General features: G+C 55.0%; 1 protein-coding gene across 28 annotated transcripts in view; it reads right to left on the bottom strand.

The window, feature by feature from the left end:
* MAPT (microtubule associated protein tau) overlaps positions 1-18,328 on the bottom strand; it is a 43,665-nt gene that overhangs the window by 16,889 nt on the left and 8,448 nt on the right. For 16 of the 28 annotated variants that reach the window (XR_007780221.1, XR_007780222.1, XR_003945104.2 and 13 more), the window contains exons 2-6: positions 8,720-8,808; positions 7,401-7,487; positions 6,318-6,404; positions 4,814-4,879; positions 1,600-2,454 (exon numbers count right to left, since the gene is read on the bottom strand). Coding sequence is in view for 23 of the 28 variants with exons in the window: in XM_050985462.1 (XP_050841419.1) it covers positions 1,600-2,454; positions 4,814-4,879; positions 6,318-6,404; positions 7,401-7,487; positions 8,720-8,765 (1,141 nt within the window). In the remaining 5 variants the exon portion in view is untranslated. Of the gene's footprint in view, positions 1-1,599; positions 2,455-4,813; positions 4,880-6,317; positions 6,405-7,400; positions 7,488-8,719; positions 8,809-15,732; positions 16,203-17,340; positions 17,424-18,328 lie in introns of those variants that run through there. The other 12 variants (XM_050985476.1, XM_050985477.1, XM_050985478.1 and 9 more) reach the window with 4 other exon arrangements.

Raw genomic sequence — 18,328 nt, 5'->3', positions numbered from 1 at the left:
AGCAGCACTGGGATCTCATTCAAGGGGTTCTTCAGTTGGTGTTGCAGAGCACTTTTATCCCTGGCTGTTGTTAATTCCCACCTCTCCTGACAGGCTGCTCTCTGCCCCCCAGCACGGTGCCCCTTCCACCTGGGTCAGTCTAATGAGGAGATTAGAAACGTGGAGGAGATAGAAAGTTTGTACTCCAAGGCACTCCTAACAAAGCCCTTTCCCCCCATCTTCAGCTAACTGGGAGGAGAAGCTGCTGGTATTCTCCCCAGTGCTGGGAAACCCTCCCTGGGGGATCAGCCCTTCCCTGAGGACAGGGACAATGCTTCAATCCAGCCCTGACCCCTCCCAAACTCAGCTGAGCTGGAGCCAAACCCCACCGAGCATCTCTGTCCTTGAAGGGGAAATTAAATCATTGAACTTCTGCTACTGAATCAGAAGCTGGCTGGCTCTGGGCAGTGCCTCCCCACCCTGCTGTGGTGCCAGGCTCCAGTGCAAGCCATGCCAGTGCCCTGCAGCACAGGAGGGAGGCTGCCCACAGCTGATCCCACAGGGAGCAAGGAGAAACGTGTCTTGAGCTTTGGCTCCAGGGGAAAAAGCTCCATCCACAATTTCTGCCCAAGCCCCAAGCCCAGCAGCATTCCCAGGCTGGTGGGAGCAGCCAAGCCAGCCTGTGGAATGTGGAGCTGGGGGAAAAGGCAGAGCTTCCCCCAGGACCTGCCCTAGAGAGCCAGAGCTGAGGTCCAACACGGTGAGACAGCAGCACGTGTCCTGCCGCCCTGGCTCCTCACCACAGCTCACAGACCCAGCTGCCTTTGGCCACTGAGCTGGGACCTTCCTGAACCCAGGAGAGGTGGAAAACACAAAGGAAAGGTCCAAGAGATGCTCGAGCATGTAGGGCTGAGCTCAAAGCTTTACCCAAGGCTGCCCTCCCAAGCCCACACACTGCTGAGATGCCTCCAGCTTTTGCTGAGCCCCCAGAGCCAGCAACGTGCTGGCACAGCCAGGGACACCCCATCCAGAGCTGGGATGGCAGCAGGATGCTTTGGAAGAGCAATGGACATGCCTGGCAGTGGGGAAAGGCCCTGCTGGCTGCAGCCCCTGCCTCCAGCAGCAGATATTTAAGGGGAAAATACAAGAAACAGGATCAGCGTGGGAGCTTTTCCATGGTTAGATCTGCCATCCTTGCCTTTTTTTTTCCTCCTCCCTCCTCTTTAGGAAAGCCAATTCCAAGAGTTATTGGAGCAGCCATGCAAACCAGGCACGTGTCCTGCTGGAACAAGCTGCACACGCCAGGTGAGCCCCACTCCACCAGGCCAGAGCCACATCCAGGTCCTCCTCTTCTCAGGTGGGAGTTAAAGCACCCACCCAACAGATCCAAGGGAATCAAAACAAAAACAGGTGGAAAAAAAGCATGATTAGGGACACGCCAGCACCATGCAAGGCAGGCAGAACCACAGCACAAGGGTCTGTCAATCCAGCCCAGGATTGAGTGAAGAGGGAGGGGCAGGGAGGGAGCAGCAGCGCTCTGGATCAGTCACAGCACGCTCCAGGCCAGCTCCAAGCAGCAGGAGCCCAGGTGGCAGCAAGCTGCAGTGCTGGAGCACACACCTTTGAGCAGAGGGACACGACTGGCCTTGTCTGCAGCCAGCCCACCTGGCTTCCTCCTGGGCGGCCGGCGGCCCCCCGAGGCTGGCACAGCCTCTCCCAAAGCAGCATCTTCATCCTTCACATCATCTTCTACCTCAGCAGGGAGTTTGGCTGTTTCTAGCACGGGCCCAGAATCTTCTCCCTCCTCGGGTTTCTGGGAGACACTTCCAGAAGGCTCTGGCAGGGGGGTGTCTGCAGCTCCTTCTCCCCCCAGCAGCTCTCGCTTCTCCTCTTGGTCCTCTCCTGCTTTATGTGACTCAGCTTCAACCAGAAGTGCCTCCCCTGGGGTGTCTCTGAGGACACCTTTGGACTTGTTTTCTCCAGCAGATTCTTCACCAGTCTCCTGGGCAGCTGCTGGACACGAGCCCTTTTCAGACCCCAGAGGAACACGCTGATCCACGAGGGAAGGCAAACCCTGCCCAGGAGTTTCACCAACATCCCGCTCCTCATCCCTCTCCCGTCCACCAGAACCTTCCTTGATGGTGGCTCTGGCACACAAAGGAGATGATGGTCCATCTTTTTGGTCACCTGTGCCTCCTGCTGCTCCTGCAGGGCCCATCTCTGGCTCTGCACTGCTGCCTTCTCTGCCTGCCTGGTCCCAGGGCTCCCTGCTGCCTCCGGAGCCTTGGTACATGTCCAGGGGGATTGGGATGGTGACCTCGATCCTGGTGGGAGCTGCTGCTGGAGCCTTGGCTTCACGGGGCACAGGTGGCTGCTGAGGGCCCAGCCCCTGCTCTGGGGGCTGGCTGGCACCTTTCACTGCCTCTCCCCCACGCTCCCGAGGGCCAGGCTGGAGCTTTGCAGAGCTCGGCTCGCCTGGAGTCGAAGACGTGGGGTGTGAAGCATGGGCAAGAAATGAGCACAGGCATGTCAAACATCACGGAAAGGGAGAGATTCAGCATTTCTACTGGCAACCAAGGATAAAAGCAATCCCACCCCACCCCACTGAACAGACAGCTGGCTCCTAGAGTGGCTTTTGCCTTTAGAGAACTCTGATCCCCACGGGAATCAGGAACAGCAGCTGAGATCGGATCCTGCCTGGACCCAGCTCGGAGGTGGCTGGGTTCACCCTGCACTCCTTGAGCTGGTTTAGCTGTAGAGGTTTCCAGAAGCCAGGAACATTCCCATTTTCCCCAACACCACCACTGGACCATCAGTTTGCTGGTCAGTGCCCACCTCTTCTTGCCCCAAGGGCCAGAGCTCTGTCCTCCTTCCTGAGCTCACGGAACCCCTGCCTGCCTTCCCTCCCCTGGGGAGAAGCTCAGGCACACACAGCACTGGCTTCAGAGCTCAAACCACCTCTGCTTTGCCCTTGGATCATTCCCACTGCCCAGGAGCTTGGGAAGGGCACTGCCCTGCCATGCCAGAGCAGGGAAAGGACTGTGGAGAAGAACGTGGCTGTAGCCACAGGGCCACAGCAGTTTGGGACCCCTGAGAGCTCCAGTGCTGCTGCTCTGCCATCATTTGGCTGGGTGACATTTGAACCCCAGAACCGGAGGCCACAGAGGCAAAAGATTTGTCTGATTCTCTTTTCTTTTTTGGTGTGTGTGTGTGGAAGAGGGGATTCTGTTCTGTCACTGCTCTGTGCACGACACAGACCTTTACAATCCCACCCAACAACTGCTGCATGAAGCCAGCTCTTCCAATTGAGCTGGAGCTTTTCTGTTGGAAATCCCTCCAGCTGAAGGAAAGATGCCCTGAGCAATGGAGAATTCACCTGTGTTCATTGCTTTGGAGTCACCAGCCCTGCAAGAATGTGCCTCTTGTATTATGAGCTGGTTCAGCTTCAAGGACTCCTTGGTCTCTCTGAGCACTGAGCAGGTAAAGAGCCTAAATCAGAGCCCTGAGATCACTGCTGGCAGATTAACAAACGAGATTAAAACAAGAAAAGATGAAGTCAAGACTGGTCTTTCATCAGTGTCCTCTCCATTTAAAGAGAATATCACAGTTAAGTGAAACAACCACACCAAGACCTGGCATGAGACAGCTGGAAGATCCCAGGACAAGGCAGAAAGGGCTTGGGAAAAACCTGGTGAGAAACAGCACCCAAACCAGGGCAGAGAGAAGAGAGAACTTCAACCTCCTCCACTAACAATCCTGATTTCTTTCTTATAATGGAGCCACTATTTCATATTTAGAAGAGCTGACAGTCCAAAAACCACTGGCCAGGCAAGGAAAGGTTTTATTCTAATTGCAGGGAGCAGAGTGCACAGAACTGTGCTCAGCTCTCTGTGTGGAAAGCAACAAAAACCTGAATTCTGCCCTGAGCTGAGAAGGCAAAACCTATTTATTTCTGTAAGAGCCATGGATGTCTAAAGGCACTAATGGAGCCACCAAGAGGAAAGACAGTGCTCAACTGGAGGGATTTGTTCTGTTTACTGCACAGCAAACTGCTTCACAAAATGGCTTTTGACTAAGACTTTAAGCAGCACAATAAATTAGTGCTGTGGTGGGCAGGGCAGGCAGGACAGAAACACCACAGGGAGTCTCAGCCCCAAAGTTTGCCCTGTGGGATCAAACCAGCACTGGGGGCTTTGGGAAAACCAAATTTTCCATCAAGTCTGAACTGAGGAGAGTCAAGAGAAACTTTCCAGGTGGGCAAATGGTCCCTGGATAATTTTCAGCCCATTTAAGCAGATAGATAATGAATGCTGTGAGAACTCTCACTGCCCACTGTCTGCCTTCCTCACTCACATTCCCCAAGACTGGGATGAGGAGAAAAATCCCTCAATGCTGGAGTCAGGGTCTGAGTGAGTAGATTCCAGTCCTGTTTTACTTTAGGAAGTCAAATAATTAAACAACTTGCTGGTTTCATGTGTGAGCACAGGGCCTGCACTGCCTCTGCTCAATCTGAGCAGCTCCTCTGGCCCCAGCACATCCCAGCTCTGTCCTTCAGCTTTTCCAGCCTGGAGAACACCCTGGTTTTGCAGCTGGACAAACAAGGACCTTGACTTTGGCCATCTGAGAGGGAAATCTGGTGGATGAGGAGCTGCAGCTCCCTGAAATGAGTTATGTTGGAACATCCCAAGTGTGGATGGCCCTGCCCTGCCAGGAACAGGGAGAACTGCACAGCTGCTGAGCAGGGCAGAGCATTTCCTGACAGAACAAAGCTCCCAAGCCACCACCAACCAGTTGGGCAGCAATGACTGGTCCCAGTGACAGAAAACTGACCCACCTTGAGTGGCATCTCCTGCAGCGTGGTCCTCCAGGTTGGGAGTGGCTCCCACGCCCGCCTCTTCAGCTGCTCCCAGGGCGGAGAAAGAAGGGGAAAAACATGATCAAAAGAAGAGTTAAGTTGAAATATGTGCCTGGAGAATGGATCTGCCTCCCTGCTGAGGCTGCCCACAGAGTGAGCAGGATCTCTGCTGTATCACAGCAGGGCAGAATCAGCAAGGAAATCTCCCCACAGCGGTGATGGATCTGGGTGGATCTGTTCAGCCCCTGCTCCTCAGACCAGAGCAGGGTTTCACCAGCTTCCACATCCTGAATGGCAGCTCAGCACAAGCTCTTCCAGGCAGAAAACAGGCTGTTAAGGAGCAAGGAAACTTCTGGATGCATTTCCTCTTCTACCCCCACCTGGCCTTTCCATGGCCAGCAGCACTCCACGAATGTCTCTTACCTGAGCTCACCTTCGTGGTGTCTGTGACCAGCCTGTGAACCCTGCCAAGGCTGGGGGAGACCAGCCTGATCCAAAGCTAGAGAAATCCTGAACCTCAGGACTACATCAGAGACTCGAGGTTTTCTTCACAGTGATGATGGTTTGTCTCCACCTGCATTTTTTTCTGTTTATTCTATGACTACTTTCAAGCTAGCCTCAACAATTACATGGGTATGCCACAGCTCTGCAGTCAAACTAGGACTTTTTCAGTTTTCCCCATTTTTTTCCAAGCAGTCCAGGATACACTGGCTCCCTGGGAGAGTCAGATCTTGCACCAGAGCCTCTGTGTTTCAGCCCAGGGCTCTGCCAGCAGCTCAGGGACTGGATGCAGCACAGAAATTTCACTGCTGTGAGTTTATTTCAGTGCTTGGCACTGGCAGAAGCCCTTTTCTACCCACTGCTTTTCTTTCTCAGGTCCTGCCTGATGCTTCCAGGGAAAGCCACTATGGCACAGGGGACACGTCCTGATTTTTCACTCACAGACCTGCCCTCCCATATCCTGCTCTCCCACACACAGCACTGCCACAGTCACTCCCTGCTCTGCCTCTGAAAGGCCCCATCCTTCCCTGGAAAACCAGGCCCAGGTGCAGTGAGTGCCCAGAGGGCGTTCAGGCTGAATCAGTCACTTCACTTCCTCTGCATTATCCTTAAAAGCACTGCTGCAGTGGCCTGGTTTTCACCTGCCACTCCAAAGACACCCGTGGGGCTGGGCAGAGCCCAAGAGCTGCAGGACAGGCACCCAGGGGCTGCTGGCACAGGAACAACCAGGCAGGAGCCTGGAGGTGGGAGCCAAAGCCACCCCAGAGACACCAGACAGAAGGATTGTCAGATGTGGAGCGGAGAAGGAGAGAAGAAAAGGCTGAGAGCTCCCCCCAGGATGGGGAAGGCAAGAGGACAGCTCTGAGTGAGGAATTATCTGGAGAAGAAGGAAGCAGCACTGGGAGCAGCGTCCCTGTCTCACAGCACCAGCCCTCTGCTCTGTCTGCAGCAAGAGATGAAGCTGCACCTTGGTGTCCCTCACCTGTGGTTCCTTCTGGGATCTCCCCGTGCTGTTCCACACCACCCTGATCCTCGTGGTCTCCTTCCTCCACTAAAGGTGCTGTGGCATCTGAAAAACAACACAGCTTTCACACAGCTGCTGAGAGGCAAAGCCCTCTGGAGGCCAGGGTGTGCCTGAAGAACTTTTTGCTCAGAGAAGCACTCGGCTCCCCCTCGAGCCAGAGGAGCTGGTGGAGGGAACAAGCATGACAAAGCCAGAGCCACAGGGACACCACCAGCTGCCCCCTGGCACACAGTGTGCCACAACGTGCTCCCTATGCTGCTGAAGGCTTTGCCTTTTTGTCCAAAAATCCAGCACTAAAAGCAGCCCCTGGTGCACAGCAATCCTGCATCGAGACAGGACAGAAGCACAAAACACCCCAGTGAGGCTGCTCTGGGACAGAGGGACACCCAGCTCCACCTGCCACAGGGCTGGCTGCTCGTCCTGACAGTCCCACTCCAACTGGAAAGCAGGATAATGTCCCCTCCTGCACCAGACAGGTTCTATGTCCTGATTTCTCGAGTCACTTTCCCAAAAATCACTCAGTGGGACAGAGCTGGCAGTGCTCAGCTTCTCTGCCCAGCCTTCCTCCCTTTCAGAACAATTTTGCCAGCTAAAGCCTCTACCTCAGGTCTCCAAAGGCAGATTCTTGAGATTAAAGCAGCAAAAAGTGAAGGTAATTCCAACAGTGAACAAGTCTCTAGACCACTCTGGAGTTAGAGCCTTTCTACCCACGAGGCATTCAGGACCTGGGGAGCACAGTGACACAAACCTGTGTCACTCTAACACAGGACTGCTCCTGGCTGCACTGCCAGGACCTTGCAGAGCCCCTGCAAAGTCTGCAGGGAACAAACCACAGGCAACTCCCTGAGCTGTAAGGAACAATTCACCTTTCTTGCTTTCCAGCCCACTCTGCAGCACAGCCAACACCACTAGGGATGAGACCAACAAAGAGGTTTCTCAGGAGGAGAAACCCCACCAGGACACGGCACGGGGACTCTGTGGTGAGCTTGACCACGACCCCATCCACCATGGTTCCAAAGCAGAAAGTCAAAGAGCTCCCACCTTCCGTAGTTGGGGTGCTCTTAGCGTCAGAGGTTTCAGAAACAGGCTCATCCGATCCATCATCGACTGGTATCTGAAGGGGATAGCCTGGAAAACATTCAAATATTCACAACAAGTCCTTGGCTATGACCCTGGAGCCTGGGGGTTACCAACTCTCTCTGCCCAGATCCACAGCTGCAAGAAGCTGCAGCTGGAGAGTAAAAACCACCTGAACTAAAAGCGAGCAAAGCGTGAAAATGCCAACCAAAAGCACCGGGGTGAGCACCAAAAGGAACACAGGGAAACCCACCACCAGCAAAAGAAAAGCCCAGTGAACTGGGCAGGCAGAAACAGCAAAGCATGGCACAAGCAGGCAAGGAGATCTCAGCAAGGTAAGGAGGAAAGATGTGCAACTTCTGTTGTCCTCTCCCTCCCAGAGCAGGCTGAGGCTGCAAACCAGCCCGTGGTTGTGGCAGGGCTGGAGCAGGACAACATTCCGTGCCAAGAAAGGGTGGCAAAATCTTCTGGAAGAGCAGGGCAAGAGGCACAAGTCTCCCCTCAGCAAAGGTGTGGGCAAATCAAATAATGAGAGCTGGAAAAAGTGATTTGGAAAAGAAGAAGCGAAATCCCTGGGAGCCTGTGATGTGTGAAACAAGCTGAGAGGAGCGGCCGGACCGCAGTGCTGCAGAGCCAGGATGAATGGAGGCTGTGGATCCTCTCCAGGACAGAGGCCATCCATTTATCTGGCCAAAGAGGTGTCCAAAGCACCCCAAGAAAAGGAAATTAAGATGATGTTTATGTGGAGCATAGCCAGGAGTGAGTCCCAGCAGGCTTGCTGGCAGTTTCCAAGCTCAGCTGTGGAGCACGGTGGAATGAGAAAGGAAAAGCTTCTGAAGAAATGCAGGTCTGAAACATGGTGAGGAAGACCCTGGCATGGCCCCCTCTCCCAGAGCTCTCTGCTCAGCTGTCCCCAGGTCCCTGTGCAGGTGAGGAAAGCAGGCAGCAAGCAGCACCCTCGAGCTGTGACCCCAAATGAAAACAGTGCTGTGCTTCCTGAGCAAACCGAGGGGTGAACACAAACACACACTTGCAAAGCTGCAGGAGGGGGATCCCCCCTAGTCTGGGGTTATTCTGCTCCACGGACAATGAGATCCACGGCAGCATTTTGCAATGATTGCACGTTGGAGCATCTTGTGAGCTCCCTGTGGAGCCCTGGGTGCAGCCAGGTGACCCTCAGTGTCCTTCCAAGGACCCCTCACACCACCACGCTGCTCTCCCTGTCCCTCCTTAGCCCAGCAGTGGCCCAGGCAGGTCCTTCACCACCTCCTGGATGTGCTCACCTGATGAGAAATGTTTTTCCTGGCCAGGTGCGTGATCCTCCATCATGGTGGTGTCCTGAGGCTGCTCTGCCACCTCTCAGCAAAGGTACCTGAAAAGGAGAGTAAAAAACAACATCAGGAGAGTAAATAACATCAAAAGGAGAGTAAAAAATAACATCAGGCAAAACATGACAGGACAGGAGCAAAGGGAAGGTCTGGTCATTCCTGCACAAGCAAAAGCCTGTGCCAGTCACTGCATCCCTCAGAGCAAACACAGAGGACACTCCTGCCAGCTGCATTCCAGTTCCAAGAGCATTTAAGATGTCCCAAGCAAAAGGAGCATCCAGGAGCACCCAGGACACTGCCCTGGCACCCAGGAGCACCCAGGAGCACCCAGGACACTGCCCTGGCACCCTGGTGCACCCAGGACACTGCTCTGGCACCCTGAGTCACCCGGAGCACCCAGGACACTGCCCTGGCACCCAGGAGCACCCAGTACACTGCTCTGGCACCGGAGCACCTTGGTGCACCCATTAACGTGCCCTGTCCCCAGGTCACCCAGTACACTGCTTCTGGCACCCAGTATCACCCTGGTGGCAACCCATGCCTGCTCTGGCCAGCCCCAGGAGCACCCAGGAGCACCCAGGACACTGCCCTGGCACCCAGGAGCACCCAGGACACTGCTCTGGCACCCAGGAGCACCCAGGACACGCTCTGGCACCCGGAGCACCCAGGAGCAATACCCAGGACACTGCCGCCCTTGCACCTCAGGAGTCACCCATGAACGCTCTGGCACCCCTGAGCACCTTGGTGGCACCCATACAGTGCCCTGGCACCCATGATCACCCAGACACTGCATCTGGCATCCCAGGAGCAACCCTGGTTGCCCCCAGGACCTGCCTCTGGGCACCCAGGAGCACCCAGGAGCACCCAGGACACTGCCCTGGCACCCCGGTCACCCGGTGCACTCCGGACACTGCCCTCCACCCTGGTGCACCTAAGGGACAACTGCCCTGGCACCCTGGCACCCACCCAGGAAACTGCCCTGGCACCCTGGTGCACCCAGGACACTGCCCTGGCACCCAGGAGCACCCAGGACACTGCTGTGGCACAGCTCTGCCCCAGGAGGTCCCTGTGAGCAGCAGGCCAAGTGCTGACTGACTCCTGGTGCATGCTCCAAGCTCTGCATTTCCCAGTTTAACCAGTCTCCCAAGAGCTGTGCTTGCTGCTGAGGTGTGATGCTGCTGTGGGAAGGGATCCTTCCATCCCCGTGGACACACAGCTACCACAAGACACTCATCACCTTCAAAGCCACCCAAAAGTGACACGGGGGGGACACCAGGACTATCCAGAGATGGATTTCAGTGATCACACGTTTGCCATGACCATCAGGGGAAAGCCTTGAGCTCCTGGGCATGCAGGGCTGCAGCCTGGGGAAAAGCTGCATTTCTCCAGGGCATGCAGGGCTGCAGCCTCAGAAAACCTTGCATTTCTCCAGACATGCAGCCTGGGATGTCCTTGCACCTCTCCTGGGCATGCAGGGCTGCAGCCAGGGGAAAACCTGCATTCCTCCAGGACATGCAACTGGGGGAAGTCCTTCTCCTGGGCATGCAGGGCTGCAGCCAGGGGAAATCCTTGCATTTCTCCAGGACATGCAGGGCTGCAGCCTGGGGAAGCCCTTCTCCTGACAATGCAGGGCTGCAGTCAGGGGAAAACCTTGCATTTCTCCAGGACATGCAACCGGGGGAAGTCCTTGCATTTCTCCAGGGCATGCAGGGCTGCAGTCAGGAGAAAGCCTTGCACCTCTGGGCATGCAGGGCTGCAGTCAGGGGGAAACCTTGCATTTCTCCAGGACATGCAACCGAGGGAAGTCCTTGCATTTCTCCAGGGCATGCAGGGCTGCAGCCAGGGGAAAACCTTGCACCTCTGGGTATGCTGGGCTGCAGTCAGGGGAAAACCTTGCGCTCCTGGGCATGCAGGGCTGCAACCCTGGTGCTGCAGCAGCCCTGTGATTCAGCAGAGGCAGGAGGCTGCCATGGGCAGGGCTGGTGGTCACCTGCTGGCACTGAGCAGTGCCAGGGCTCTGCAGCACAAAGGAAGGGCCAGGGCTGTGCAGAGCAGCTGGGGCTGCTGCTCCCTGCCTGTGCTGCTCAGGGACAGGCAGGGCCAGCCCCCAGTCCCACCGTGGCACTGAGGGCTCGGGAGGATGCAGCCATTAATTTTTCGGAGACAATCTGAGAGGAAGAGCTGCCTTCCTGTTACGGGGAGAAAAGCACAACTGAGAGCATGCAGATCCATCATTGAAACACTCAGGGGGACCCTGGGGGCACCTCAAACCCAGCTGCAGCCCAGGGAACACCCCAGTGCCCCTTCCTTCGGACACAGAGGTTTGGGGGCAAGGCCTGGATAGAGCTGGAGGGCAGAAATATCTCCCAGCAGATGGAGCACAGCGTCCTGAAAGTCCTGAGAGGGAACAAAACCACCTCCAGCTGGCACGGGAGGGAGGGAAAGTCTCAGCTTGGCCTTGGGTTTTCACTCAGGTAATGAACTCACAGGACCAATGAGAATTTAAATCTTATTAAAATGGCATACTCTAGATTTGAATTCTGAAAGATGGACTGAAAGAAGTCCACAATTATAACCCTCTTTGTTTTTCCTTTGGAGTGGGGGAAGGGGAAATCCCTCTCAGAGAAAAACATAACATCAAGGGGGAAAAAAAATTCTAAAATATTCTTTAAAATGTAAAACCAGCCCCGCCTTGAAGCAATGGCTCAGTGATGCATAATTGGAGCAAAGAAAGCTGCAGAGAGATAAACTTGAACAGCACCCTCCACATGGCAGATAAAGCACAAACCCTGCAAAGAGCCTTATCCATCCCCAGCAGAACTATTCTCCTTAACCAGGGCCACTATCTAAAAAGCAACAGCCCATCCCATAATTAACAGCTCCTCCAAACCTCACATCTTCCAGACCTGAAGCCTGCCTGGCATTGGAAGGGACCTCAAAGCCCTCCCAGAGCCACTCCTGCCATGGCAGGGACACCTTCCACTGTGCCAGGCTTCTCCCAGCCCCATCCAGCCTGGCCTTGGGCACTGCCAGGGCTCCAGGGGCAGCTCTGGGCACCTGTGCCAGGGCCTGCCCACCCTCCCAGGGAAGAACATCCTCCTAATATCTACTGCAAACCTACTCTGATCTCAGTTTGAATCCATTCCCTTGTCCTGTCACTGCACTTTGGAGATGTTTCCCAACATTCCCCGTTTCCCACAGGGGCTGGCAGGCCACAACCAGCTCAGCCCAAAGCTGCTCTCTGTGCCAAAGCTGCTCTCTGTGCCCAGCCCCACGCCCAGGCTGCAGCAGCAACTCCTGCCCTGGGCACAGCCAGGACATCCCAACCTGCAGCCCCTGGGGAACCCAAAAACCCCACACAGAGCCTCCAGCACCCTCTGCCTGGCCAGGTTCAGAGCCCAAACTCTTCAACCCTTGGGCAGAATTTCTCTGCAGTGGGAGGGAAATAAAGCCCAGGCTGCAGACCAGGTGAGACCGAGGTGCCCCAGGGAGGGAGGGGGAGAGGGCAGACCCAGGAGGACCCAGCTGGGCAATCTGTGCCAGACACCCCCAGCCCTGGCACACAGGAGAGGGCAACAGCCTCCCCAGAGCCCCTCCGTGCCAGGGGGTCACAGTGGGCACAGCCCAGGGCACACGGCCCAGGACTGTCCCCAAGCAGGGCAGGGACAATCCCAGGGTCACAAGGCTGGACCAGGGGCTCGATTTACACAGCCCAGCCCAAAATAAACCCGGCCTTGGCAGAGCTGCCTGTGGGTGGTGCAGGGGCCCTGGTGCACAGGGGCAGGAAAAGACAGGAAAAGGAAAGGAACATTTCAGCAGCAGGAGGGTGCAACACCCACCCCGGGGAGATGCTGGCTGGATTTGCACACTCTGGGACTCACCAGAGCTCCACCCCTCATCCCAGCCACAAAACACCCACAAAACACCCACAAAATACCCACAAAACACCCACAAAACACCCAAGTGATCACCCAGGTGACTCCCAAGCCTCTTGGCTATTGTCTCCTGCTCAGCATCTTCCTTCCCCATTATTTCATCAGAAAGGGCACAAAGCCCTGGCTCCTGTTGTCAAAGATGAAAATTCAACAAACACGAGCTAAGTGTTACCTCTGAAAGGTGATCAAACACAAACAAGGCTTTAAAAAAAGCATCATTCCATCTGAATTACATAATTAAAACGGAGTGACAGCGCCGTGAAACAACATCAGCCTGAAAGGCTGTTCATAATTCATAAGCAACTTCCTTTTCATCTCCTTTGTGCTCTTCTCCAAGCACTGTTTTTCCCAGAAGCTGACAGAGGAAGGAATATGGACAATGATCTCATTAATTGCAGGCACTAATATGCAGTGAGCTGAGAAATTACATGGAATTTCAGGATATCTAGCCAAGAGGACGGAAAACTTCTCTTAGGTTCAAAGGCAGATAAATGCCTCTTGAAGCAATAGGAGAGAGCTGCAAAAGAAATTGTTTCCAAATTGCATGTTTTCTTTTTTCTTTTTACATTTTTTTCTATATTTGTTGTAGTTTAAGTAACTCCTTAGAGGTGTGAAACTTTTGCCCCTTTCTCCACTTTTTGCCCCTTTCTCCAGGACACTTTCCAAAGAGACATGAGATGGGTTTGGGCTCAGAGCAGAACAGCTTTTGGGGCACAGGAGTCTCATCACAGCAGCATGGACATCTCTTTTCTTTTCCTGTCACTCCATTTCCCCCAAGTCCCTCTCAGACCAGCACAGCCCTTACAAATCAAAGCTGCTCACAGCCAAGAGCTCTGCCAGGGGTCACCACGGGGGTCTCCAGGGCAGGCTCATGGCCAGAGAAAAGCCAAGGAACACTCACCCACATGCTGGTAAGTTCCTCAGGGCTGCTGAGAATTAAACTAAGGGAATTTGCCATCCCAAATCAGCTTAGGCCCAGTTCAGCAGCTGTCTCAGAGCAGGGCAGCAATTAGAGACCAGATTATCCAGCACAAAACCCCAGCCCACAGCCTGAGCTGGGTTTGTCTGCACGTCTCCTGTGCCCCAGCCAAACAACTGTGACCTGCTCCACCTCCCCAACACCTGAGCATCTCCATTTCCACCTGCAGCATCTCCTGCCACTGAGTGGATCTTCCTCCCTTGATCTTCCACCTCTCCTTAATTTCCTTCTCACTTCTGGCCTGGCTGACCTGGCCAATCTTTCCCAGCACACCCCAGCCCTCCCTGTGTGCTCTCAGAGGGTGTTTCACAGCCCAGGGAGGTGCTGGCCCTCCAGATCACCCAGCTCATTCCACAATAGGATGCAAAAATCAGGCTGCCCCTAAGTCCCCTAACTGTAGGTAGATTAGAGCTCTGATCAGAAGGGCTTAGGTGGCAGCAGAAAAGGAAGCAGCAGCAGTTTTTGAGGCTGCCCTGAGTGCTCAGCAGGCTCTTTGCAGAGAGGGGAGAGAAGCCTCTTTGGCAGGGATTTGCCAAGCTGCCTGAGGATTTCTTCCCACCCCCTGCTACAGCATCTTGCATTTCCACCAAGCCCCGAGATGGCTGATGGGGGGATAAATTCTTCCTCCCCAAAATCCTGCTTGCTTGGGAAGCCTTTAAGCAGTTGAACACGTAGAGAGGATCAAAGAGAAGGCAGATCTTATTTACCAGCTAATTCTCTTTGACTCTCCCCATCCCAGGCTGAGCCCAACCTGCTGCAAATCAGAGCCTCCCCCCTGCTGCTGCAGGTTTAGGGCAGGCTCGACAGCTCTCAGGCTTGTAGCAGTCATTATTCACTTCACAGAAAGTGCTGGAAGGCTGATATTCCCCCAGCACTGCCTTCCCGAGGCTGGGCTCATGCCCAGATGTGGCTGCAACACCAGGCACGGCAGAGCCCAGGACAGAGTCACAGACTGCTCCCCCAGCCTCCAGAAAGGATGGGGAGAGGGAAAAGAGGGAAAAGCAGCTCCCAAAAAATGCCCCTGGAGTCTTAACTGGGACAATGGATGGCACAGCAGCTGCTCTGCCCCATCAAGTGCCTGCTTTGCCATGAGGAGGCAGCAATGGCTTCTGGAGAGACTGCACTGGCCCAAGGAAGGAAAGCAGGCACCCACCCCCACTGCCACTGCCACACTCCCCCGTGTGGCTCACTGGAATATCAGGGATGTGCCCGGGATGAGGAGCACAGGACAGAGCTGCTGGGGACAGGAGCCTGGCAGGGCTCACCTGCTCTGGGGACAGGGTCCTGTGCCATCGCACAAACACAGGGCACTCGGTGTGGCCAGCAGGGTCTCGTGGCTATCACAATTTTCTTCATTAATATGAGGCCAGAAACAAGCTGACAGAGCTTATTTCATGCTCCAGTGGGTACCAAAGCAGCTCCCAAGGTGGGGACAGGCTGGTGGATCCAGATCCCCCAGGACAGCCCATCTGGGAGGGCACTGAGCACTGCCCCACCCACCCTGAGCTCCCAGCAATGTAATTCAGCCAACCAAAGAGCTGAGCAATGCCCCAAAAGTCACTCTGGCAGCCAGCCACACGTGGAACAGGAGGGTGAGACCCCACCCAGCACAGAGCTGAGCCCCCAGGCACATCCATCCCCGGGGGTGTCTGAGGCAGGCTGTGAACAGAGGAAGGCTCTGCTCTTCCTCCTCACAGCAGCTCCATTTCAGAGCCAGAGCTGTGCAGCACAGCCCCAGCCCGGGGCCAGCAGGAGCAGCACAGCTCTGCCCACCCAGCTGTCCCAGGAGAGCAGCACCCAGGGGTGCACAGAGCCAGGGCTGGGGACACCCCTGCAGCCTGAGGGGGGTCGGACACGAGCCCTGGGCCATCTGTGGGGTGCACACACTCTGCACCACGGAGGTTGAGTTAAATGGTCTGCATTTGGCTGCAAAAACTGCCAGGGCAGTGCTGTGCCAGCACCAGCCACCACCCAGCTGCACCTGAGCCCCACCAAGTTTTGCCTCAGGCTGGAAAAAGACATTGAGAGACACAAGGTGTGTGTTTATGGCTTACTTTGATCTCAGCTGCTCCTCTTCCTTTGATTTCACAGCGCTGACAACATTTCCTGCACCCTGACAGAAGTTCTGTGAATATTCAATGCTGCCACAGTAATGAAGATATTAAATATGAAAGATTCTTCATGCCACAGCTCCAGCCTAGTGAGCCACCCCAGCCAGAGCAGATGAGACAGAACCAGGAGAGCCTCGTGGCCACTTATATTGCAGGAGATTTTCTCAGGGCCAGGAAAACATTCTTCAGGGATTGGGCCATCATTTCTGAAGTTATTTTGAGCTGTTTCAGCACATGGATAGAAAATAAAACGATGACAACGGCACCATCTGCTGCAGCTACTGTCACGCCAGCGTGGCTGGCATGGCTCTGGCAGCCACAGAAAGCCTGTCCAGGGGGAGAAGCCAAGGTGAGGCTCCCCAGGGATCCTCAGGGATCCCTCCTTTCCTCCTGCAGGACCCAATCCCTCCTTTCCCCCTGCAGGACCCAATCCCCCTGCAGGATCCAATCCCTCCTTTCCCCCTGCAGGACCCAATCCCTCCTTTCCCCCTGCAGGACCCAATCTCTCCTTTCCCCCTGCAGGATCCAATCCCTCCTTTCCCCTTGCAGGATCCAATCCCTCCTTTCCCCCTGCAGGATCCAACCCCCCTGCAGGATCCAATCCCTCCTTTTCCTCCTGCACGACCCAAACCCTCCTTTCCCCTTGCAGGATCCAATCCCTCCTTTCCCCCTGCAGGATCCAATCCCTCCTTTCCCCCTGCAGGATCCAATCCCTCCTTCCCCCCTGCAGGACCCAATCCCTCCTTTCCCCCTGCAGGATCCAATCCCTCCTTTCCCCTTGCAGGATCCAATCCCTCCTTTCCCCCTGCAGGATCCAACCCCCCTGCAGGATCCAATCCCTCCTTTTCCTCCTGCAGGACCCAATCCCTCCTTTCCCCCTGCAGGACCCAATCCCCCTGCAGGATCCAATCCCTCCTTTCCCCCTGCAGGACCCAATCCCTCCTTTCCCCCTGCAGGATCCAATCCCTCCTTTTCCTCCTGCAGGACCCAATCCCTCCTTTCCCCCTGCAGGACCCAATCCCTCCTTTCCCCCTGCAGGACCCAATCCCTCCTTCCCCCCTGCAGGACCCAATCCCTCCTTTCCCCCTGCAGGACCCAATCCCTCCTTTCCCCCTGCAGGACCCAATCCCTCCTTTCCTCCTTTCCCCCTGCAGGACCCAATCCCTCCTTTCCCCCTGCAGGACCCAAGGCTGACTGCAGCAGTGGGTTCCAGGGTGCCAGGGCAGGGACACTCCCCAGAGGAGGGGAAGGACAGGGTGTCCAGCAGCAGCAGTGCTGGAACAAACATTCCCAGGCTGCAAAAGCCCAGCTCCCCCCTGCAGGGAACACCAGCCTCCCCTCCGCTGTGCTCATTTCACCAAGCCATCACTTCCAGCCACTTGACACCCCAAACTGGGCACCAGTTGCCAGCCCCAGCTCCAGAGGGTGACTGGCAGAGCTGGAATGCAGCAGGAGCTCACCAGGACACTCTATAAATACAGAGGGAAGGCTCAGGCACGCTCGACACACTGGTTCCTTAGCCTAGAAAGCAATGAACACATCAGATCTCACCAGCTTTTGGGGCTCCTCAGGACCTGTCCTCACCCCAGCAGCCACCAGAGCAGGCTCTGCCTCGCCTCTTTTAGCTTCTGTCTGCCCCTGCTGAATTATTTTTGTTTTTCATGACTCAGAGGGCTCTTCAGATGAGGTCAAAAGTCACAGTGTGTTTCCTGAACATCATCTTTCATTCTTTAATGCCAAAAGACAACAGACAATAGGACATTCATCAAGTGTTTCTGCTTTGCTTTTATGTTGTTGCATAACAGCAGAGAAAACACTGCTCCCTAAAATGTTCACAACTGTATTTACTAGAATGAAAAGCTCCATTTTTTTTATTAAATCTGTATCAGGTCAGTAAGAAGATAAAAAAAAAAAAAAAAAAAAAAGCCTAATCTGGAAAAGCTCAAGAGAGAAAACAAACAAACATCAGCAGGAGAGCTGAGTAGGGATGAGAGAATCCTCATTTGCTGACAGGGAGGGGTGGGACTGGGACAGCCCAGCCCAGGGGAAGCAGGTGGGCACCCCAACAGGTTGGCAGCCCCTGAACACCTGGGAGCTCCAGCCCTGCTGATCCCACAAGGACGCCTGTTTCTGCTCATGTTCTGCACACCACGACACCAACAGCAAGGGACTTGTGATGGGAGATGGCTGTGGCTCCCCACAGCCTGCACAAGGTCACAGAATCTGAGAGCCACAGCTCTTCCTTCCAACACAAAAACCCGACAGTAGCTGCATTTGTACCTTTATTCCTCCTAACAAGGGAGCACAGTCCGTGCTGAGGCACCAGACAAACGAGGATTTTACAGCGAGGATGAGCAGCAAATAAAAACCTTTATACCAAAACATCCCTACTGAGCTCTTGGATGTCTCTCCCCAGCTGGTCTTTGCCCAGTTTGGGCCACTTGGGATGACAATCAAGCAGCAATCTGTCTTGTCTTGATTTTAGTTTTATGAGCAGCACAAGCAGATGCAGGCAGTGTGACTAAGTGAGTGTCCACAG

This window comes from Serinus canaria, chromosome 27, assembly GCF_022539315.1.
Source record: "Serinus canaria isolate serCan28SL12 chromosome 27, serCan2020, whole genome shotgun sequence".
NCBI classification, from domain to species: domain Eukaryota; kingdom Metazoa; phylum Chordata; class Aves; order Passeriformes; family Fringillidae; genus Serinus; species Serinus canaria.
The sequence above is the reverse complement of the archived record's forward strand: the minus strand, read 5'-3'. Positions and strand labels throughout refer to the sequence as shown.